The sequence below is a fragment of the Patiria miniata genome, unplaced genomic scaffold (assembly GCF_015706575.1).
Source record: "Patiria miniata isolate m_02_andy unplaced genomic scaffold, ASM1570657v1 HiC_scaffold_7, whole genome shotgun sequence".
Taxonomy (NCBI): Eukaryota; Metazoa; Echinodermata; class Asteroidea; order Valvatida; family Asterinidae; genus Patiria; species Patiria miniata.
This window is the reverse complement of record NW_024037074.1, coordinates 14,198,276-14,222,758: the sequence shown is the minus strand read 5'-3', so window position 1 is coordinate 14,222,758 and position 24,483 is coordinate 14,198,276. Positions and strand designations below refer to the sequence as shown.

At 36.5% G+C, this 24,483-nt stretch overlaps 1 protein-coding gene and 1 long non-coding RNA gene across 2 annotated transcripts; one reads left to right on the top strand and one right to left on the bottom strand.

Moving 5' to 3' along the window:
* Positions 1–508: 508 nt before the first annotated feature.
* Positions 509–8,423, top strand: LOC119745885 (small subunit processome component 20 homolog). Its single transcript, XM_038222540.1, has 15 exons — positions 509–534; positions 647–771; positions 1,080–1,224; positions 1,588–1,704; positions 2,048–2,218; positions 2,753–2,884; positions 3,188–3,298; positions 3,766–3,915; positions 4,447–4,566; positions 4,915–5,109; positions 5,398–5,554; positions 5,882–6,224; positions 6,606–7,023; positions 7,624–7,769; positions 8,392–8,423. The coding sequence occupies exons 2-12, from the start codon at positions 671–673 to the stop codon at positions 5,995–5,997; spliced, it is 1,515 nt and encodes a 504-aa protein (XP_038078468.1). The 5' UTR covers positions 509–534; positions 647–670; the 3' UTR covers positions 5,998–6,224; positions 6,606–7,023; positions 7,624–7,769; positions 8,392–8,423.
* A 7,245-nt stretch (positions 8,424–15,668) lies between these two features.
* Positions 15,669–18,995, bottom strand: LOC119718797. Its single transcript, XR_005269847.1, has 3 exons — positions 17,535–18,995; positions 17,203–17,268; positions 15,669–16,770 (listed from the first exon to the last, which is right to left on the bottom strand). It is a non-coding gene; the product is annotated as an uncharacterized LOC119718797 (long non-coding RNA).
* Positions 18,996–24,483: the final 5,488 nt, after the last annotated feature.

Here is a 24,483-nt window from a genome sequence, read left to right as displayed (position 1 = left end):
AAAAATAACAATAATACAACGTTGTTTTTCAGTCAGTTGTATAGACGTTGACAAAACAACGTCATACCATGGTTGAAATTACGTTTGGTAATATTCCCGACCAAATTCCAACTATATTTCGACGTTGTTGTTACGTTAAATTCTGACGTTAAATTGTCGACACTAAAGCAACGTCTGGCAGACGTTATAATGACAACGTCGGCTTTTGGTCGACTAAAACAACGTTGATTTTCGGTTATGTATGGTTGATCCGACGTTGCGACCATAAAACAACCATTATACAACGTCAGTCTGACGGTCGGTGCCTGCTGGGTTGTTCCACTCGAGTTTGCAGGATACATGTAGCTAATAATGAATACAAGTAAATGTCTCAATCAGTATCAAACATTTTTTCTCAAATTGACAATATTCAATTTTCTTGACCAGGTGATGGCAGATCTACCAGCTCACTTCACATCAGAGAGCTCTCTTGAGAAGCACTATAGAAGCACAGTATAAGGCCCAGGAGAAGGACTGCTTCTCACGGCTAGAACAGACTCGGCTCGGACCAGAGCTCTCTTGAGAAGCACTATACGGCCCAGGAGAAGGACCGCACCAAGTACATCACTGCATGTATACCTTGCTGATACTTCACAGGGATGGTACGGACTCAGACCAGAGCTCCCTTGAGATGCACTGGATAGCCAATCCAGGCATTACTGTGGATGCTATGTTGATCTATATTCACGGACTGGCAACAGAGACCATTCCATTCCTCAACCCCAGTGACAGGTATGAAGCGTTGATTGTTCTCAGAACATGACACAAACCTCTGCTCATCACTGTTAATGAAGTAAACATTAATTGAAAATAAACACCTTATATAATTGAACATTGAATGCCTTTTTTGTAATATTTACTTTGTAACCTTTTTTTGGAGTCCAAAAATTTAATCCTACATACTAAGGAACATTTCCCTTGTCCCAATCAAGCGTCTCAAGAATGAGAATCACTTTATGAAGAATTTTTCTTACTCATTTACGTCACAAAATATATGTTGGTTTGTAACGATTTTCTGGAATTGTTTTTGCATTTGACAGTGACAAGGCCAAGACCAAACCACCGGACCCCCGGGCTGGCCCAGAAAGCTGTTATCTCCTCCCACCAACCCCCAAGAAGGGCGGAGTCGCACCCAAAGTCAGCAAAAAGACCAACATGCACCTCATTGTTGAGTTTGGATTGCAGGTAAGACTACCCACCTCGAAAAACTTCATAACAATTTTTATTGGCTTATGATGAAGTAAATTTGAGCTGGCACTTGAACAGAAATGTGTATTCATTTCATTTTGTACTTAAAAGTCCTTACAATGTTTATAAAATCATGTTTGTTTTCACGGTCGATTGGAAAATCAGTTTAAAAATGTGTGATTAGGAATAAACTGGTATGCTAACATTAGTTCATTATTTTCACTTCTGATATAATGTATGATTTTCAACTGTGTGTTACTGATGGTTCAGATAATTTATTTTGCATGTGTAGTGTCATGGTCCTTCTTTGAAAACAATTATTGATAGCAAGTAACTTGTCCTTTTTGCATTTGACTTCAGTTGTTGCACATGAATCTGAAGCGATCCAAGCTGTCTCCATCTAACCAGCAACACCTTCGGATGTTGGATCCATTTATTCCCATCCTCATGGACTCACTCACTTCCAAATATACCAAGGTCAGTTAAATCCTGCTCATCTCAGATCTTCATTTAGAACCCAGTTCTTTTCATTTAACCCTGGTTCTTCTGCATTTAGCTCTCCAACTAGAGAATCGATACGGTAGTAATTGCAAACTCACATCTCCATACTTGCTTCTCTAGACCAAACGATGCCTTCAACAACCGTTTCTCATTGCCGATATGTGAAATATTTTTTATGGACGTGTAAAAATGTCCAACAGTTTCATAGAAGACAGCATACAATTGTCTGCTTGTTCTCATATTTTAAAGGTAGAACACATCTGAGCCTCAGAACTCATCTTTTTTCATTCTTCTGACATCCATGGCATCCTTTGTCTAGGTGACAGTAGTGGCCCTCCGTTGCATCACATGGATGCTACGATACCCTCTGCCCTCCATCAGCAAAAGTGCATTCAGATTGACGAAGATACTCTTCAAAATCCTGCACACCCACGCGATGGCGGGAGCAGCAAAAGGAGCTAACTTTGACATCGTCGTCAGCTGTTTCAAGGTCAGATGAACGAAACATATGTTTTTGATATCGTTCATTTAAAACCTCAAATCAGAAATTAATTATAAAGCCATGTTATTCTAGCAGAATGAATGGAATAAATATAAATTGAATTTAGAGTTGTAGTTGAGTCTCTCACAAGACTTGTCTCAAGTTTAGGGGATTAACAGTGAGAAAGGAATGCCTGATGTTGCAAATTATTGGAAAAGCTTGTGACTTGACTTAAGACTGCTTGACTTGTGATTGACATGTGTGATTGACTTGTTTTTTACTTCTTTCACAAGTCAATCATAAGATAATCATCTTGTGATTGACTTGTGATAAACTTGTGTTAAAATTTTAATTGCTATGTGATTGGCTTGTGCTTGACTTGAAATTCATCCATGATTGACTCATGGTTGACTAGTGATTTACGTGTACTGTATTTGACATGTGCTTTACTTGTGATACACTTGCAATTGACTTGTGATTGACTTGTGTTCTATTTGTGACTGACTTGTGACTGACTTGTGATTGACTTGTCATTGTTTGTAGGCTGTCACAGTGCTAGTCCGTGATGTGAAGCAACACATGATCGATGAGAAACAACTACAGGTTCTACTGACCTACGCAGAGGAAGACATGCATGATCACACCAGACAAGCCACGGCATTCGGTCTACTCAAGGTAAATGGTTAACACCTGGCTTTCTATTCTTGGCATGAAGAAGGTCGTCTTATGCACTCACAAAAAGAAGCATGGTCCAAGAATATCCTTCTCTTAAAATGAGATCACAGCCTCACCTACTATGATGCTGAGGCATTAAGACTGCCATAGCGGTACTTTCCTCACCTGAGAGAATGCAAACTGAGGGCTTGATAGCTCAGTCTGTCAAACACCTGTGCAGTATTTGAAGGTTGCAGGTTCAAATCACACTTCTGTCTAGTAGCTTTATTCACCTGAAAATCAATTCTGTTTTGTTTTCATCAGGCTATTCGGTCGAGGAAGTTGATTGTACCCGAGATGCACGATGTGATGAAGAAGGTTGCTCAGCTATCGATTACATCAGAGAGTCCTTCAGTCAGATTACAATGCAGACAGGTATAGTAAAGACTGAGCATAAGTAGGATTTCAAGCTTTTCTTTGTACCAAGAATGTTCCACCCTAACCATACGTAAGATTTCAAGAATTGTAAGATAGATTTTTGAATGTTTACAGTTTTGGGGCAAGGCTGTAGTTGAGTCTGTCATAAGTCTTCACAAGTCATCCAGTCCCATCACAAGCTTTTCAAATGAACCTTTTGACTATACTTTTGAATTGACTGGCGGTTATATCTTTGTGATTGCAATTATTTATTGGACATTTATCTAGTCGTTGTTTTTAAATAAGGAGTGTGGACATAAATTGATGAGAAATAAGAAATATTTGAAAATGACTGTCTAATTCTAAAGACCTCAAAAAAATATAAGTTTAAAAGTAAGCAAAATCTAATGTTTTGATTTTGCACTCTGATGTTTTGCACTTTTGCACAAACCAGCAATATTTCTTGCATGTTTCTTCTTTCACAGGTTGTACTGAATTTCCTTCTGGACTACCCTCTTGGGAACAAACTGAAGCGCCACCTAGAGTTCTATGTCAGACAGTTGAACTTTGACCTTGAGACTGGCCGTGAATCCTCGCTGGAGATGCTGGCCACTATCTTCTCATCATTCCCACAGGTCAGAAATCCTCCTTTTTGGGGAATTTTCTATTGATGAGCTCAATTCATCATATTTAGACTTGTAAGTTTCATATTAAATTAATGTTCCATAACTCAGAGGTGTGATACTATTACCTAAACAATGGAATATTAGGGAGGTTTCGCAAGCGAACGGATACGCTTACACTTACGTTTAGCTATCCGTATCCGTTTTTTACTTACGTGTAGCGAGCGAGATATGCGTGTCGTCTGCACGTATGACGTCATACGCCACTCACTATCCGCTAAACGTGCAGACGACACGCATATCTCGCTCGCTACACGTAAGTAAAAAACGGATACGGATAGCTAAACGTAAGTGTAAGCGTATCCGTTCACTTGCGAAACCTCCCTATTATCTTAGGATATTGAATATAATTAATAAGATAATGCTCAACAATTTTTGTTAACATTTGGAGTTTAATACTCTGAGCATCAGTTAAAACAATTTAATACTGAAAAACATTCTTTGATTTTTAGATCTACCTACATTTTGGTGTTATTGATACAGAAAACACTGGAGACGTATGCAGGAATGTTTTTTATTCCGATGGCAACAAGACTAGTCAACGATGAATCAGCTAAATGTCGCAAGATCACTGCATTGGCCATCAGGTCATTGCTGCAGAAGGTAAAGAAAAAATGTTTTAATTATGTCAAAAAAAATTATAAAAATTGGAATGCCATACAGTGTAGAATTTTTATTTTTTCACTCATGAAGTCATTAGATAGGGCACCATTCAGACAATAGAGTTACCACTGGAGCAAGCTACCTCAACCTACAAAAGAATTGTCCATTGAATGGAAATTAACTTCAGAGCAACCAGTGTAAATTTTTCTCCTCAAATTGTGTCAGAAATAGCCAGGTTTTTAATCATTTGGAAGAAATTGAATACAGATTATTATTTATTTCACTGGCCTATCATAATTCTTGGCCTACTTTTTATGTTTTGTTTTTGTCATTTGTTTTGGTTTCCAGTTATGGGTAGAGAAGAGAGACGAACTCTTCACCATGGCAACCCACTGGCTCCATGACGACAAACCAGCCCATCAGCGTCTTTCCTCACAGCTTTGTGGCATCTTTGTCGATGCCGAGGAGGCAGGTTTCCAGCGACGGTTGGATGACATACTTCCTCAGATGCAGGAACATATCAAACCAGATGGGTTGCAGAAGGTAGGCGTGGGCTTAGCAGACGATTGCCTTGACATTGCTTGCCATGTGGCTATTCACCCACATAGTAAAGCTCACCCTGGAAACAGGTGGAATTGGGCATTCTCTTCAAGTGAATATTTATTTTTGGAGGCTGAAGTAGAGTAAGGGTTCAACACTTCTTGAAATTGATGAGTTGGCGCCGCTTGTAAGAATCATTGGTCCCACACTGTTTCCCGTCAACCTCCCTACCCCCCCCCCCTAACAAAATGGTTACGATGATGAATTTCTCTTTATTTTGTCCTTGCTCAGGATGGCATGTCTGCAATGGAGACAGATGTTACATCTATGGAGGAGAGACATACAGATCACATGTTGTTCAACTTGCTATCAGCGTTAGCCAAGATGATTAAACACTGTTCGATCATCGGCAACAAGGCGTACACAGACACCCTGAATGCAATCTGGGGTAAGATTTGGAGTGAGATAAAGCAGTAGTAAATGCCAGCACTGGTTAGCTTGGCTAGTGGAACCTGCAAAAACAATCAGAATAGTTTTTCTAGGTTGTCTGAATCTGAATAAATTTTGTCATTTATATTTATTTGCACCCTTCTAAAAGCTGTTGAAAAACAAACTAAATGTAACAAGTAGTCGTAAGTTTATTTGACTAAAACTGAAACCCCAGTATTCTACTAACCAGTGCAGAGGGTTTTAGTCAAAACCCCAATGCCAACTCAACGGATAAACCAAAAATTCATTCACTTTGAAATAATTTGATCTTTTCTGATTTCTTCAGATCCATCCAATCTCATCTTCTCCATCCGCACTCCTGGGTGCGTCTGGTTTCGGCCCAGCTCTTTGGAGACCTGTTTGCTTCAAAACAACCAGACATCATTGCCAGGACCATGCTGAAAGCTGCGTCTGGTACCTAGACTACTAACACCTCGGCCAATGAGAATCGGATGGGGAAGAAGACAAAACGCAAGAGGAAGGCTGATAAAGAAAGGGGCGGAGTCACAGGTAAAGTGGAGGCGGTGGAGTATCCATTGAACCATGGACAGGAAATCGTCAGGGAGTTAGTCTTTACATTTTGCAAGCAGCTTCAGTTGGCCTTGCTGAACAAAGATCTTGGAGATCAGGTAAGAAATCATTAAGATTTATCTACTGCAAGCATAAGCACTTGAGAGCATATTTCTGCCTAATTCTCAGTCAAATTTGGGCACTTGCATTGTAATTTAGGTTTATTGTTCTTTTGGTCTTATGCGTGAACTCACTTGTGATTGACATGTAACCTAAATTATGATTGACTCGACATTATGTCTTGGACCATTGTGATTTTGATGTGACATTTATCCAATTCGTGTCAATTTTCATTAAAACATGAAATGTTTGCAGCCCAAGAAGGTAGATTCTTGAGTCTTCACATTTTTATTAACAAGATACCTGGTTAGTTTATGACAGTTTTGTGTTTTGACAATATTATGATAATTGAATTATTCTGATGACTGAATTCATTTCAGGTTGTGAGAAATCTTGTGTTCCTTGGAAAAGTCATCCAAGGTCATCACCGTTTGTATCCGGATAAAACTTAGATTTACCAAATGGAGGAGAGATCGGACAGTGAAGATGAAAACGATGATGAAAATGATGAAAGGACTCCCAAGCTCTCTGCAGAGCAGAATACCACCAACACGGACAAACAAGGACTTGGACGTCGGACTCCGAGCCCCGCTGACTTGACTTGGTTCTTGAGGAGGATGTGTCGCATCGCTGCCTCAGAGGCAGCCAAGACACCCAAACAGACTCTGAGACAGACTTGTGTTGTCAAGTGGCTTGCTGCCATGGCAATGGATGTAGGAGGAGACAGATTGCCCAGTTATCTGAAGCTAATGATGAAGCCGATGTGTCGGGAGATCGGTGATCAAAAGTCACACGCAGGTGAGACACATCTATTGTGTGAACACTTCTACTGAACTAGTTTTTGAGGGAATATTTTAAACAATGAACAATGTCAAACAGAAACAGTAAGAAGCATGATTTGTGAATACAAAAGCTGGAAAAATGTCAATTTTAGCACGGTTTCATTCTGAATGTTCGATTACATCAGATGGTTTGCCTTGTCGGATTTGAATATTCATTTACAGTTTGAAATGCAGCTTCAGCAGCCTTTTGAGTTCTTATATTTTAAAGGAGAAATTAAAATTATACCATTAAAAATATTTTACTATATTATTCACTATGCATTCAGGGATTTTGTTGTATTTGATAAGGTGTTGAACCATAAAAAAAAAGTGAGATCTGTGTAAATTATGAATTGAAATTTTAGAAGCCACTGATTAAATCTTTTAGAAGTAGTTTCTGATATCATGTATAGCACAGTTCGTGTCAATTCACTGAGACTGATAAAGAAACTGATACTTCTTGTTATTACTCTCATTGTGAATGAACAAGTACGATTGTTGTTTTCTGGATCTACAGCGATGCTTTTCTTGATTGGTTTTTAGTAATCAGACTTTCTTGTCTTGATTTCTCCACCAGACAACGATCTTCGTCAGCTTTGTCAGGAAGCATTGGATCTCATCAAGGGCCTTGTGGGATTGGAGACATTCTCTCATGCTTATGCTGACGTCCAAAGGGTCATCACACAGACCAGAATCCAAAGCAAACAACAGAGGGCGCTACAGGTAAATTAGAGTCACTTTTCCTAGGAGCTGTAATCGAGTCAGTCACAAGTCATATCAATTTATGCATTATTTCTTTGGACTGGCACTTTTTGTCCAGGAAACATGTAAGAACGTGTTTAAGGGACTCTAGACTTGTGAGGACTTTAATATGATGATATTAAAGTCACCATAAGTCATATCAAGTCATCACAAGTTATCATAAGTCATCACAAGTCATCACAAGTCATCACAAGTCATCACAAGTCATCACAAGTCATCACATGTCATCACAAGTCATCCAGACTCAAGTCAAGTCACAAGCTATTCAAATAAACTGTAACCAAGTGAATTGTGAACTGTGAAGAATAAAGAGCACAGCAATAATTTTCAATAAGTGATTTAAATTCAACTTTTAAATGATGCAGAAAACTATCAGACTTGGGAATGACAAAGCTGTTACACAGAAACACTGTTGAAAATTTGTGAAGGTCAGTTTGGTTGTATTCATTGTTCTGTGTGTTGACACATATGTCTTACCAAAACGCTCTTGCATGACGTAAGATTAAGTCAGATTTTGCCCCTTTCCTCTGTTTTCCTCATTCATTGATTGTCTTGTTCTCCTCCCCCCCCCTCTCATGTTCAGGCTGTTGCTGATCCAGTCCAAGCAGCAAAACCTAAAGAGAAGAAGCATCAGAACAAGAAGGAAGCCAAGAAGAGACGACTACAGCAGCTAAGACCCACGTACCATATTGTCAAAAAGGCGAAACTCTCAGATGGAACCTAGATGCCATTGTCATGGTACGTTTTGAATTGTGCTTACCAGTTGCACGCACATGGAGATTATTGTTTCTATTTTGACATCACTAAATTAAGCAAATTATTTCTCAATAGGAAATGGGGTTTTTTCTTCTCTAAACGACTCAGAAATGCCTCTTGATGCACCAGGAACACATTTCAGTATTCAAACATTGAGAATTTTGAGAAATTGGGCAAAAATAATCCAGTTTTTGGTCAAAAATTATCATTTATGACTTATTTTGCTTAAAATATTGATGCATTCTTTCTTTGAAATGGCACTTTTTGTCCAGAAAATGTGTAAGAATGTTTTTAAGGGACCCTTGGGTGTCTTTCGTGTAATTTTTGAGCAACTTTTTTTTGGCCAAAATTGAAAAAAAAAACAAGGGGTTAGCCTTACATTTTTACTGAAATTTGGCCCAAAAATGACTTTTCTGTAAACGACTCAGAAATACCTCTTGATGCACCAGGAACACATTCAGTATTCAAACATTGAGAATTTTGAGAAATTGGGCAAAAATAATCCAGTTTTTGGTCAAAAATTATCATTTTGGACTTATTTTGCTTAAAATATTGATGCATTCTTTCTTCTAAATGGCACTTTTTGTCCAGGAAATGTGTAGGAATGTGTTTAAGGGACCCTTGGGCATCTTTCGTGTAATTTTTAAGCAACTTTATTTTTTGGCCAAAATTGAAAAAAAAACAAGGGGTTAGCCTTACATTTTTACCGACATTTGGCCAAAAATTGACTTTTCTCTAAACGACTCAGAAATACCTCTTGATGCACCAGGAACACATTTCAGTATTCAAACATTGAGAATTTTGAGAAATTGGGCAAAAATAATCCAGTTTTTGGTCAAAAATTATCATTTTGGACTTATTTTGCTTAAAATATTGATGTATTCTTTCTTCTAAATGGCACTTTTTGTCCAGGAAATGTGTAGGAATGTGTTTAAGGGACCCTTGGGCATCTTTCGTGTAATTTTTAAGCAACTTTATTTTTTGGCCAAAATTGAAAAAAAAACAAGGGGTTAGCCTTACATTTTTACTGAAATTTGGCCAAAAATTGACTTTTCTCTAAAAGACTCAGAAATACCTCTTGATGCACCAGGAACACATTTCAGTATTCAAACATTGAGAATTTTGAGAAATTGGGCAAAAATAATCCAGTTTTTGGTCAAAAATTATCATTTTGGACTTATTTTTCTTAAAATATTGATGCATTCCTCTTCTAAATGGCACTTTTTGTCCAGGAAATGTGTAGGAGTGTGTTTAAGGGACCCTTGGGCATCTTTCGTGTAATTTTTAAGCAACTTTATTTTTTGGCCAAAATTGAAAAAAAAACAAGGGGTTAGCCTTACATTTTTACTGAAATTTGGCCAAAAATTGACTTTTCTCTAAACGACTCAGAAATACCTTTTGATGCACCAGGAGCACATTTCAGTATTCAAACATCGAGAATTTTGAGAAATTGGGCAAAAATAATCCAGTTTTTGGTCAAAAATTATCATTTTGGACTTATTTTGCTTAAAATATTGATGCATTCTTTCTTCTAAATGGCACTTTTTGTCCAGGAAATGTGTAGGAATGTGTTTAAGGGACCCTTAGGCATCTTTCGTGTAATTTTTAAGCAACTTTATTTTTTGGCCAAAATTGATAAAAAAACAAGGGGTTAGCCTTACATTTTTACTGAAATTTGGCCAAAAATTGACTTTTCTCTAAACGACTCAGAAATACCTATTGATGCACCAGGAACACATTTCAGTATTCAAACATTGAGAATTTTGAGAAATTGGGCAAAAATAATCCAGTTTTTGGTCAAAAATTATCATTTTGGACTCATTTTGCTTAAAATATTGATGCATTCTTTCTTCTAAATGGCACTTTTTGTCCAGGAAATGTGTAGGAATGTGTTTAAGGGACCCTTGGGCATCTTTCGTGTAATTTTTAAGCAACTTTATTTTTTGGCCAAAATTGAAAAAAAAACAAGGGGTTAGCCTTACATTTTTACCGACATTTGGCCAAAAATTGACTTTTCTCTAAACGACTCAGAAATACCTCTTGATGCACCAGGAACACATTTCAGTATTCAAACATTGAGAATTTTGAGAAATTGGGCAAAAATAATCCAGTTTTTGGTCAAAAATTATCATTTTGGACTTATTTTGCTTAAAATATTGATGTATTCTTTCTTCTAAATGGCACTTTTTGTCCAGGAAATGTGTAGGAATGTGTTTAAGGGACCCTTGGGCATCTTTCGTGTAATTTTTAAGCAACTTTATTTTTTGGCCAAAATTGAAAAAAAAACAAGGGGTTAGCCTTACATTTTTACTGAAATTTGGCCAAAAATTGACTTTTCTCTAAAAGACTCAGAAATACCTATTGATGCACCAGGAACACATTTCAGTATTCAAACATTGATAATTTTGAGAAATTGGGCAAAAATAATCCAGTTTTTGGTCAAAAATTATCATTTTGGACTCATTTTGCTTAAAATAGTGATGCATTCTTTCTTCTAAATGGCACTTTTTGTCCAGGAAATGTGTAGGAATGTGTTTAAGGGACCCTTGGGCATCTTTCGTGTAATTTTTAAGCAACTTTATTTTTTGGCCAAAATTGAAAAAAAAACAAGGGGTTAGCCTTACATTTTTACTGAAATTTGGCCAAAAATTGACTTTTCTCTAAACGACTCAGAAATACCTTTTGATGCACCAGGAGCACATTTCAGTATTCAAACATCGAGAATTTTGAGAAATTGGGCAAAAATAATCCAGTTTTTGGTCAAAAATTATCATTTTGGACTTATTTTGCTTAAAATATTGATGCATTCTTTCTTCTTAATGGCACTTTTTGTCCAGGAAATGTGTAGGAATGTGTTTAAGGGACCCTTAGGCATCTTTCGTGTAATTTTTAAGCAACTTTATTTTTTGGCCAAAATTGAAAAAAAAAACAAGGGGTTAGCCTTACATTTTTACTGAAATTTGGCCAAAAATTGACTTTTCTCTAAACGACTCAGAAATACCTCTTGATGCACCAGGAACACATTTCAGTATTCAAACATTGAGAATTTTGAGAAATTGGGCAAAAATAATCCAGTTTTTGGTCAAAAATTATCATTTTGGACTTATTTTTCTTAAAATATTGATGCATTCCTCTTCTAAATGGCACTTTTTGTCCAGGAAATGTGTAGGAGTGTGTTTAAGGGACCCTTGGGCATCTTTCGTGTAATTTTTAAGCAACTTTATTTTTTGGCCAAAATTGAAAAAAAAACAAGGGGTTAGCCTTACATTTTTACTGAAATTTGGCCAAAAATTGACTTTTCTCTAAACGACTCAGAAATACCTTTTGATGCACCAGGAGCACATTTCAGTATTCAAACATCGAGAATTTTGAGAAATTGGGCAAAAATAATCCAGTTTTTGGTCAAAAATTATCATTTTGGACTTATTTTGCTTAAAATATTGATGCATTCTTTCTTCTAAATGGCACTTTTTGTCCAGGAAATGTGTAGGAATGTGTTTAAGGGACCCTTAGGCATCTTTCGTGTAATTTTTAAGCAACTTTATTTTTTGGCCAAAATTGATAAAAAAACAAGGGGTTAGCCTTACATTTTTACTGAAATTTGGCCAAAAATTGACTTTTCTCTAAACGACTCAGAAATACCTATTGATGCACCAGGAACACATTTCAGTATTCAAACATTGAGAATTTTGAGAAATTGGGCAAAAATAATCCAGTTTTTGGTCAAAAATTATCATTTTGGACTCATTTTGCTTAAAATATTGATGCATTCTTTCTTCTAAATGGCACTTTTTGTCCAGGAAATGTGTAGGAATGTGTTTAAGGGACCCTTGGGCATCTTTCGTGTAATTTTTAAGCAACTTTATTTTTTGGCCAAAATTGAAAAAAAAACAAGGGGTTAGCCTTACATTTTTACTGAAATTTGGCCAAAAATTGACTTTTCTCTAAACGACTCAGAAATACCTATTGATGCACCAGGAACACATTTCAGTATTCAAACATTGAGAATTTTGAGAAATTGGGCAAAAATAATCCAGTTTTTGGTCAAAAATTATCATTTTGGACTTATTTTGCTTAAAATATTGATGCATTCTTTCTTCTAAATGGCACTTTTTGTCCAGGAAATGTGTAGGAGTGTGTTTAAGGGACCCTTGGGCATCTTTCGTGTAATTTTTAAGCAACTTTATTTTTTGGCCAAAATTGAAAAAAAAACAAGGGGTTAGCCTTACATTTTTACTGAAATTTGGCCAAAAATTGACTTTTCTCTAAACGACTCAGAAATACCTTTTGATGCACCAGGAGCACATTTCAGTATTCAAACATCGAGAATTTTGAGAAATTGGGCAAAAATAATCCAGTTTTTGGTCAAAAATTATCATTTTGGACTTATTTTGCTTAAAATATTGATGCATTCTTTCTTCTAAATGGCACTTTTTGTCCAGGAAATGTGTAGGAATGTGTTTAAGGGACCCTTGGGCATCTTTCGTGTAGTTTTTAAGCAAGTTTATTTTTTGGCCAAAATTGAAAAAAAAAACAAGGGGTTAGTTAGCCTTACATTTTTACCGACATTTAGCCAAAAATTGACTTTTCTCTAAACGACTCAGAAATACCTCTTGATGCACCAGGAACACATTTCAGTATTCAAACATTGAGAATTTTGAGAAAATTGGGCAAAAATAATCCAGTTTTTGGTCAAAAATTATCATTTTGGACTTATTTTGCTTAAAATATTGATGCATTCTTTCTTCTAAATGGCACTTTTTGTCCAGGAAATGTGTAGGAGTGTGTTTAAGGGACCCTTGGGCATCTTTCGTGTAATTTTTAAGCAACTTTATTTTTTGGCCAAAATTGAAAAAAAAAACAAGGGGGTTAGCCTTACATTTTTACTGAAATTTGGCCAAAAATTGGCTTTTCTCTAAACGACTCAGAAATACCTTTTGATGCACCAGGAGCACATTTCAGTATTCAAACATCGAGAATTTTGAGAAATTGGGCAAAAATAATCCAGTTTTTGGTCAAAAATTATCATTTTGGACTTATTTTGCTTAAAATATTGATGCATTCTTTCTTCTAAATGGCACTTTTTGTCCAGGAAATGTGTAGGAATGTGTTTAAGGGACCCTTAGGCATCTTTCGTGTAATTTTTAAGCAACTTTATTTTTTGGCCAAAATTGATAAAAAAACAAGGGGTTAGCCTTACATTTTTACTGAAATTTGGCCAAAAATTGACTTTTCTCTAAACGACTCAGAAATACCTTTTGATGCACCAGGAGCACATTTCAGTATTCAAACATCGAGAATTTTGAGAAATTGGGCAAAAATAATCCAGTTTTTGGTCAAAAATTATCATTTTGGACTTATTTTGCTTAAAATATTGATGCATTCTTTCTTCTAAATGGCACTTTTTGTCCAGGAAATGTGTAGGAATGTGTTTAAGGGACCCTTGGGCATCTTTCGTGTAATTTTTAAGCAACTTTATTTTTTGGCCAAAATTGAAAAAAAAACAAGGGGTTAGCCTTACATTTTTACTGAAATTTGGCCAAAAATTGACTTTTCTCTAAACGACTCAGAAATACCTCTTGATGCACCAGGAACACATTTCAGTATTCAAACATTGAGAATTTTGAGAAATTGGGCAAAAATAATCCAGTTTTTGGTCAAAAATTATCATTTTGGACTTATTTTGCTTAAAATATTGATGCATTCTTTCTTCTTAATGGCACTTTTTGTCCAGGAAATGTGTAGGAATGTGTTTAAGGGACCCTTAGGCATCTTTCGTGTAATTTTTAAGCAACTTTATTTTTTGGCCAAAATTGATAAAAAAACAAGGGGTTAGCCTTACATTTTTACTGAAATTTGGCCAAAAATTGACTTTTCTCTAAACGACTCAGAAATACCTATTGATGCACCAGGAACACATTTCAGTATTCAAACTTTGAGAATTTTGAGAAATTGGGCAAAAATAATCCAGTTTTTGGTCAAAAATTATCATTTTGGACTCATTTTGCTTAAAATAGTGATGCATTCTTTCTTCTAAATGGCACTTTTTGTCCAGGAAATGTGTAGGAGTGTGTTTAAGGGACCCTTGGGCATCTTTCGTGTAATTTTTAAGCAACTTTATTTTTTGGCCAAAATTGAAAAAAAACAAGGGGTTAGCCTTACATTTTTACTGAAATTTGGCCAAAAATTGACTTTTCTCTAAACGACTCAGAAATACCTTTTGATGCACCAGGAGCACATTTCAGTATTCAAACATCGAGAATTTTGAGAAATTGGGCAAAAATAATCCAGTTTTTGGTCAAAAATTATCATTTTGGACTTATTTTGCTTAAAATATTGATGCATTCTTTCTTCTAAATGGCACTTTTTGGCCAGGAAATGTGTAGGAATGTGTTTAAGGGACCCTTGGGCATCTTTCGTGTAATTTTTAAGCAACTTTATTTTTTGGCCACAATTGAAAAAAAAACAAGGGGTTAGCCTTACATTTTTACCGACATTTGGTAAGGTATTTTGTAAAAACTTGGTAGTTTTATTTTTCGATGTTTGCAAATGTTGTATATTCCCTTTAAGGGACCCTTGGGTATCTTTAGTGTAATTTTATGTAACTTTATTTTTCGGCCAAAATTGAAAAAAATTGCAAGGGGTTAACCTTACATTTTTTGTTAAATTGGGCCAAAAATTGACTTTTCTGCAAACAACTTAGAAATACTTATTAATGCAAGATAACCGTTTTTTAAATTCTTTATCTGGTTTATACAAGCGTTATGGTACAAATAAATGATTGATTTGAGTTTGTATATTCTAGTGAGTATATTTCATCCTCATCCCCAGTGGCATCAACCTTGTTCCCAGGGCTATTAACCTCCTTCCCAGGGCATCAACCTTGTTCCCAGGGCTGTTAACCTCCTTCCCAGGGCATCAACCTTGTTCCCAGGGCTGTTAACCTCCTTCCCAGGGTATCAACCTTGTTCCCAGGGCTTTTAACCTCATTCCCAGGGCATAAACCTTGTTCCCAGGGCAATCAACAGTGTCCAAGTCTTTCAACCCAACCACCCCTTGAGCTAAATTCACTGTATTATTCATTCATAATAAAGACTCCAAAGATTGGCTTTAAATCAGTTTTACTGTATTTATTCCAGTACTTGTTTCTCAACATTAAATAAAAACAGTTCAACAGCTGTTATTCAATATCTTACTCATTAAATAAAGTCGGATAAAAATAGGTAGATTTAAATTTTACACGGACAAGTACATGTTTTGTAGCATAACTCAACTTCTGACACACCAATAAGTAAACTTGTTTTCAACTTCCGTTGGTAAAAGAATTAAGAATGTCATACAAGTAACTTTGACGAAACAAACTTGTCATTCAGAATACGCCAAATGAATATCAGTATAAAATATACTTGTTTTTTCATCATATTTGTTTTATTGAATCTCTGAATTAATCAGATATTGGAGAAGAAAAACATGTTTATCTTCAACAGGTAATAATAATTTATAAAGTGCCTTTTCCAAAGGTTACAAAACGTGAGCAAGGACACCTCTGATATCAGGTTAAAATAAAGACAAGGCGATTTGTAGCAAAATTTAATTATAAATAGCAAGGGGTTAACCTTACATTTTCCACTAAATTGATCAAAGGGTTACTTTCTTACAAACGACACGGAAATCCCTGTTGATGCAAGAGGAGATTCATTAAGTATTCATCAATAAACAACTTGAATGTATTGCACAAAAGTAAATGATTTTTGAAGAAACATTTCATTACTGATTGATTTTGTCCTATCTATCCAGGAGACGTGTAGAAACGTGCTTCAGGTTGAGCATCTTCACTGTGAGTTTGCAGCAATTTCACTTTCATTACGCAAAATTGGCCAAAAAATGACAAGGGGTTAACTTTACATTTTACCGAGATTTGTGGTCAAACATTTAATATCACTCATTACCAATCAGTTTTGAATATTTGGGCAAAGATGATAACATTGGGGGGGGGGGGTTCAGTTGTGCCTGATTTTGACTGTTTCCTAGTTTTATAGACAAAGGCCTTTCCAAATTGAGAAGCATTTTGAGAGAAATGAAAAATTTCCAAAAGTAGACATCATAGGTTAGAGTGAAGCTTCATGTTGTAGCCTCATGTAGTTTGTACCTTCTTCTTGGCCAATGTCCTCCAAGATGTTTCTGCCAGAAGACGTCTTCGGAAAACCTTCAAGAAAAGAACGCAAACGGTTTTTAAGTATCATTTATAATAAAATATCTGTAGCACTTTTTCCCATATTGAAATTGAATCTAGATGTGTCAATTCAACTGTTTGCCAGAGATATATTGGAAAGACATTATTTTAAGGAAATACATTATTGAAAGGTCTCAAAAACAAATGAAAATTTGGTTGCTTCCTGCAATTTTAGAAAATTCATTTGCAAAACACCCCATCCAGTGTAGAAATGCAACTGTATCAAAATTGATTAAACAAACATTTTGAGCAGTTATACACCATTTCCATGGTCTAAAGTGCACTAGTGTTTTACTTGCCTTGGCCTACAAGAACCTTCAGGTTTTGCAAGAACGAGTCACAAGTGAAAATTGTCTCATTAAGATTGCTTCAGTCAATAATTCAACAACAACTGAGAATAGTTACCTCAGTAAACATACAATCTTGTTCCAAGGTCTCCATAATTTTGCCTTTTCGTAGTCAGTACACCTGCTGAAAATACAAAAATAAATCAAGAAATATCAGCAATGCAAATTAACAGTTGCAATATACTACATTGTATTTTCTTACACATTAAGGCAAGGTGTGGTTCTCAAGCGCTAATTTCTTTTTGTTTTTTTAAGAGGCTTTTTTTGGAGAAAAGTAAGCTTGGGAGGATCTAATTTTGGTGGTAAAACATTGGATTTAGATTTTAGGTTTGGAAAGTTGTTAATTAAATCAGCCAGGTTAAAAAGAAGTTTGTTCATTCTTATGCTTACCACTAAGATGTTCACTCTGCTCAGTTTTGATTAGACAATTTTCTCTAGACTCTGATGCCATCTGCCTCCAGCATTTGTGCTGTCAGATGAAATTTACCTCAAGAAATAGATAAATAAATACAACAATTTTACCAAATGTTTTAACCAGAATCGTCTTTTAAATTAAAAACAATTCTGCGGTGATGTTTGATAGATGTTCTTCAACTCTAGGTAGTTCTCTTGCACTGTTTATCCTTTTTTATTTCAACACCAAACCCTATTCCATATTCAAGAGTGCACCAATTGGCACAATGATCCAAGCATGTTTTTTTTTTCAAAGCAACAATTAATGTTCTTTCTTAATTCAATTCCTTTTGCAAATATTTCTTTTCCGGTTATTTTTTCCCATGTTCTTAATATTTCATTTTTTAAAACTGAAGCACAGTTATCTCATCGCTAATAAGATCTTATTGGATTTTGACTGCAAATTTGAATTTCTTTTCGCAAAACTTCCTCTTGTCATGGAATTGAATTTTTTTTTATTAAAGTTTTTGGTGTTTTAAGGCAATCAGCCCCTAATCTTCCATCCTTTTTGGAAATAAAATATGAATTGATGTGATCCGCGCAGTGAACATGATTCAGAATTACTGAAAACAACTTTTTGGAGCAATTTTTCAAATGGGTTTCAAATAGGATGAAATGGAAATGCCAAATTTGGACCAAAATGGTATAGTGTTCAGAGATTTATATCTTTTGTTATTAGAAAACAGATTTTTTTTTTTTTTTTTTAAGTTAATCCAACAATGACGAATTCAAATTGTGATTAACTGATTCCTGTTCACTGAGCAGGTCAAATATCCTGGTAAGGTCTGTTTAAACAGGGCCACCACGAGAAGGTCCCAGGATACCAGCCCCAACACGCTTTCAGTATCGTCAGGCCCATTGCTGGATAAAAGGTAGGCCCCGGAGGGCCAGACACAGTTATCGACTGTCCGGTCCGCCCGCCCAGCCCCGAAGGACCAGGAAAGCACCCTAACCTATATGCGTGCCCCCCTAAGTCCATCCCCCTTACGGGTTCATGCGGTCTGATAGGAAGTAGCAGCGTTTGCCGGCTGTGAATACAGGGCCACGCCCCTATAAAGAGGGACGCACTACCTGCTCCTTTATGGCACGGCATCCTAGGGTTTCCAGGCCGCTGCGTAGGACCCACGCCCCACGTGGAAGGCGGACCTACCACGCGGACGCAACTCGCCCCTTGAATCTGTGCTGGATTTTCGCCGCACCTCAATTGAAGCACCCAGTCAGACTCCAATTAGTAATCGATACCGCCGCACCACCCTAAGCCCTAACGGCATAGGGATATAGGAGATCCCATAGCCTTATAAGTTTTCAGCGGGATATAGCAGATCCCCTGAACTAAAAAAAAAACCCTATTTAGGGAGTGAAATTTTCATTTCACTAATTGGTGATCCAATTTATTTTAAAAAAAAAACGATTTTCCGATGGCTGGCTGGCTGGCTGGCTCCCCGGCTGGCTTGGCTGATTGTTGTCTTGCTATCGATTCGAAGATGACAGTCTAAAATGAGGGGTTTACTTCTAAAGAATGTTTATGCCATAAAAAGGCAGTGCACAAGCTAATTAAGTAAAAATTATTGGAGCCTTGCAGCAGGGGCAGATCCAGGGGGCAAGTTTCCCACTAATAGTACTGAGGCCAAAAATTATCAAATTTTGCTTCCCATGGAGTAGATTCCCCCCCCCCCCCCCCCCCCACGATTGCCACCCAAGATCCACCCCTAGATGGACACGGGGATATAGATGATCCCATAGTCCTGCTGGTGTTGCGTTTGGATGTAGGGATATACAGATCCCATAATCCATCTTGATCCTGGAGTGTTTGCAGCATACGCTCAATTTGAGCCGATGACACATGCTCAATTTGAGCCGACGACCTGTGGAAAAACCACCACCCCAAAACACATACATGCACCACCACCAACCCAGTCATGTGGTTGCCAAGGGCGATTTCTAAGGTTACACAACATTTCATCCTTGAAAATTGATTTCTCCCGTTTCGAAAACCGTATCTTCATGAAACTTTCAGGGCTTACCTTACTCATAATGATCCAAGTATGTGCTAAAAATCGTTGTGATGTGTTCATAACTTTCGTTAAAATTGGATAAATAGTCCTGGCTAAGTACGTGCATCATTGAGAATTGTAACACTGTCGTTTGTAACAGCTGTTCTTTTCAAGCCTCACGAATATTAATCATTATGGTGTGCAGCAAAATTTTGAGAAAAGCCTCCTTCACGAGTTAATTGATAAATATCACCCTTTTCGCCAGCTTCCATTGGTTGATACCGAGACTCGTGCCAAAACACGCAGAGAGACACTGATGAATATGCTAATCTACAATACGAAATTGCGTGGCTTGGCCAAAATCGGTCAACCGTAGCACCTAAGGAGCTTTGCTGAACGATGCATGTTACTTGGGTTGGCAGAAATCATCGTCGATATTTTCCATGGAGATGGTTGGTTCAAATTGTAGCACTAGCGTTTGCAACAACATATTAAGCTGAAATTCGGAATATACTTAGATGATATAAGTGTTCAACTTCTCGCGAAATAACAATTTTGAGAAATTCCTAGAGAAAAAGATACAGAGATTTGGGGAAGTTTTCGAAGGTCAGCTATACCAGTCACCAGTATTGACGTTTTGGCATCCATGAAAACGGCAATATTTTTACTGACATGAAGCTAAGAATTTCTTCTTCCATTATCATTTAACTTTTCAATCATACTTTGCATAAGAAACACAACGTTCCAAAGGCCATGATTTTTTTGTGGTGCATGAATTTCACTGCTCTGCTATAGCGTCTAAGTACTTAAGTAGATTAGCTTTGCTTCACAACGGCAGAAGCTTTGCCTTAGCAACCACATGACTGAACCCACATGGACACAACACCTATCTGAACCACACTGGAAAAATGTTATGTCAAATTCTTACGGTGAAAATAGCATTCCAATACATTTTTTTTATATGACGATTATTTTTCAATCCTCAAAACAAAATATGCTCACATTACAAGAGAAAAGTGAGAGTTAATTTTTTGTCAAATTAATGTCAAATTCTTACGGTGAAAATAGAATTCCAATACATTTTTTTTATATGACGATTATTTTTCAATCCTCAAAACAAAATATGCTCACACTACAAGAGAAAAGTGAGAGTTAATTTTTTTTCTGAAAGCATATGAAAATTTTGATTTGTTTTCAACCGTACTTTAGAGGTTTATAAAGTGTAAACCCTACTCATGAGAGATGTCGTAGAAGATTTGCAATTACATTTCTCAAGGGTGGTTTCAGTTGTACACACAATAATGGAACGGGAACAAGAAAAATCTGGCTCACTCTGAGAAATCCATCGAACGACTCCACTTGCAAACTGTACTTGGGTCTTGAGATCCTGGGTCTTGGGTGTTCACTGGCTCAATTTGAGCGCTAATGGCTGAAACAAAGGGTTAGTCCTACCTTAGTGAACACATCTAGCTGACTTGTTTCCAGCCAGCTGGCTGGCTGGCTGGCTGGCTGGCTCCCCGGCTCCCTCCCCGGCTGGCTGGCTCCCCGACTGGCTGGCTGGCTGGCTCCCCGGCCGGCTGACTGCTACCTTGCTGTTAATACAAAGAACAAAAAGGAGACAGGATGTAGAAATGAGGGGTTTGCTTAAAAGAATGGCTGTATTTAAATGCAAACTGTTCAAAACAGGTACAATTTTCTTGAAAAAGAACAACACATTTTTTGAGACACCACACTTAAATTTCTAAGGAACAGATTTTATCGACAATAATTATAGACCACTGCATTTCTTGTCATGATGAATTTAAATATACAGTACTTACATATGTAAATCATCATCCCAAATCTGTAAAAGTGCAAATATATTATATTGTATCCCATATGGGTAATGTTTAAAATGGGTCACAGCAATCATTTTCTGTTCTGAATAATTTTACGTCCCTTAATGTTTATTCACAATAGTGTTGCTTCATGGGAATTCAAAACTTCTAACAATTGTTTTTATTGACAGTTTAACAAAGAAGGGAGCTCTATAACTTGTGACGTCAGGATAATGTTTTCAAGAAAACATTAAAATGGTATTCTTAAACTAGAAAAAAAAAATTTCAAAGAACACTTTCTTGGGAGTGACACAAGAAAATATTTCTTAAAACACAAACTATATTTTATACATGTGTATTAAGAAATGTAAGGAAATAATTTTTTAGCAGTGTATGATCTGGCCAATTCCGGCGTGACGGACAGTACAGATTTACACTACCATTTTTCTCAAAGGCCTACCTAAGTTACGTATGAAGTCACGTAAACACTCTATATTTCAAATTAAAAAACAATCCATGAAACAAGGGGATTCAGTGGCTGTATATTATAAGTGAAAAAGTGAAAGCGTGACATACAGGACAGAAATTACACTCCACATTTTGAATATGATTTTCGTTGAAAAAAGTTCTGTTCCCCTGTTAAATTAAACTTTTTTTTCTTTTAAAATTAATCACTTTTATGCCAATAATCAGTAAACACTTTACTTAGTAATTCAAAACAGAGAACTGGAAATGACAGACTCATTAATGTTGTGAAAGACGGGATGTGACAGACGGGACATTTTTATATGCTGAATAAATGTAGGAACAAGCATTTATTATTTTGAGGACATGTACATGTGCATATGTACATGTGCATGTATAGCATATTAAAAACCAGAAGAGTCTCCAAAAATGTATGTTCTATTTTTTTTAACAGGTGATTGAAAATAATGCGACAGACAGGACAAAAATATAGCAAATGGGCAAAATATGACATTTTTATGTCCTGAATAAAATGTAGGCACAAGCATTTATTATTTTTAAGGACATGTACATTAGTATATTAAAAACCCAAAGAGTCTACAAAAATGTATGTTCAACTTTTTTACCTTGGTGATTGAAACATTGTGACAGACGGGACAAAAATACTTAACAAATGGGTAACATGTGACAGACAGGACAGAGTTTGAGATGAATGAAATATGAGATCGACTATACTTCAAAGGATATTTTCATTTTACTGTCTAGGTGAAGTCACCTTGATAGATAATTCAAATTTGAACAAAGATCTTTTCATGTAAAAACTAAACAAGTTTTACATGTGTTTTTGTGACAGACAGGACATTTCATCATCTTTTTTTTTCAAAATGGTGCAAGACTGATGTTTCATCTTTTGGTTTGAAAATTTGTAGTGGTGGATAGGAACGACACAAGACCTCATAGTCAACCAAAAACAAAATCTTTGAAGCATAAGAACCGTAACAGAGGGGAACTCAAATTTCCATCACAAAATAGAGGAAAATGATACTTCTATTTCTCAAAACTTCAATCCTTGATAAATAAATCCAAGTGCAGTTTAAAAAAAAAACTGCTCCTGCAAGCTTGGTTTGTCTACTTTCCAAGAAAAAGTTGTAGAAAATATCCTTTGAAAATTCATCTTCAAGTCAGTTCCCTGTGAGCTTTATTTGAAAAAAAAAATTTATTTAGTTTTCTGTTTTCTTTTGGGGTCATTAAATCCATCATGAGGTGTACACTTTTCAACAATAGAGGGTCAATATTGTTGAAAAAAGAACATTCTTTTGATTGAGACCAAGCAATCCATGATTTTCGCAAGAGAAAAAGGTATGTTAATTGTGATTTCTATAGTCGCAGAAATAGGTGAGATTTTTGATAATTTTTCTTCTAAAATTTGCCTATTAGTAAAATGACAGTGATGGAGACCATATCAATATTAGGCCAAAGAAAAAAAGAAACAGTTTAGCATCTTTCCTTTTGAAAAAAAAGGAAGGAGGAGGCCCTGTTTTTTTTAAATGCCAATCCATCTCATATATATTGATATCTTCGTAGCCCAAATAGCGATATAGATCTATTACAATGTTCACCTTTTGCTTCCAAATACTGTGACATCATCAAAGTGGATGTTAGGTGTTATGAATACAAACACTTATATTTTGCATGTTTTTAAACATAGTACGTTGCTTAACTTCAACGAGAGCCTCAAAAGTTCTGAAGTGCCATGTTGATGCAGCCCTGTTGTTTAAAAAGGGTTCCAGGAGTTGTAAATCCAATTGTCGACCAGTTAGCCTGACATCACAATTGAGTAAGGTTATGGAGTCTTAGGGGCTAGGGGGGTTGGGGGGGCTTACGTTTATTTTGTCTAGCCCCCCCCCAAAAAAAAAAATCCATAAAAAAATTGCACTAGCAAAATGTAAGAATGTGACATACAAGCGAACGGTCTCCCCTATTAAAATAAATAGTCGTAAGAAGGGTGCATTTGTACACTTTAAGTTAATATACAGTTGTGTGCAGTGTGTGCCTGGTTATAGGATTTTATGAGCGCTCCCCATTGAAAATATGGCGCGAGCCAACCCCCCCCCCCCCCCCCCCCTGATTTTTGGCGGTCTAAGCGTCCGGAGAAAATAACTGGTCTACATTTCAGCATGACTCCCTGGAAATAATTCTGGATCCATCCTGTTAGACCCTTAAAAAATATCGGCTCTAGAAACGCGCCTGCGACCATCTTACATGTAATGATTTCAAGTTGATCAAGGATCCAGTCTCAGCATGGGTTCACAAACGGTCGATCATGTCTCACTAATCTGTTGATATTTTAGGTGGAAATATCAAATGATGTAGATGAAGGCAACCCGGTTGATATTCTTTACCTTGACTTCTGTAAAGCGTTTGACAAGGTCCCTCATGTTCATCTTGTCAAGACGATCCAAGCCCAAGGTATCTCATCTAATGTCCTGAGATGGATTGAAACGTGGTTGTCTGACCGTCAACAGCGTGTGATAATCAACAGTTGCAGCTCCAACTGGAGTTGAGTGAAAAGTGGGTTACCACAGGGCTCTGTCCTAGGCCAACAGTGTT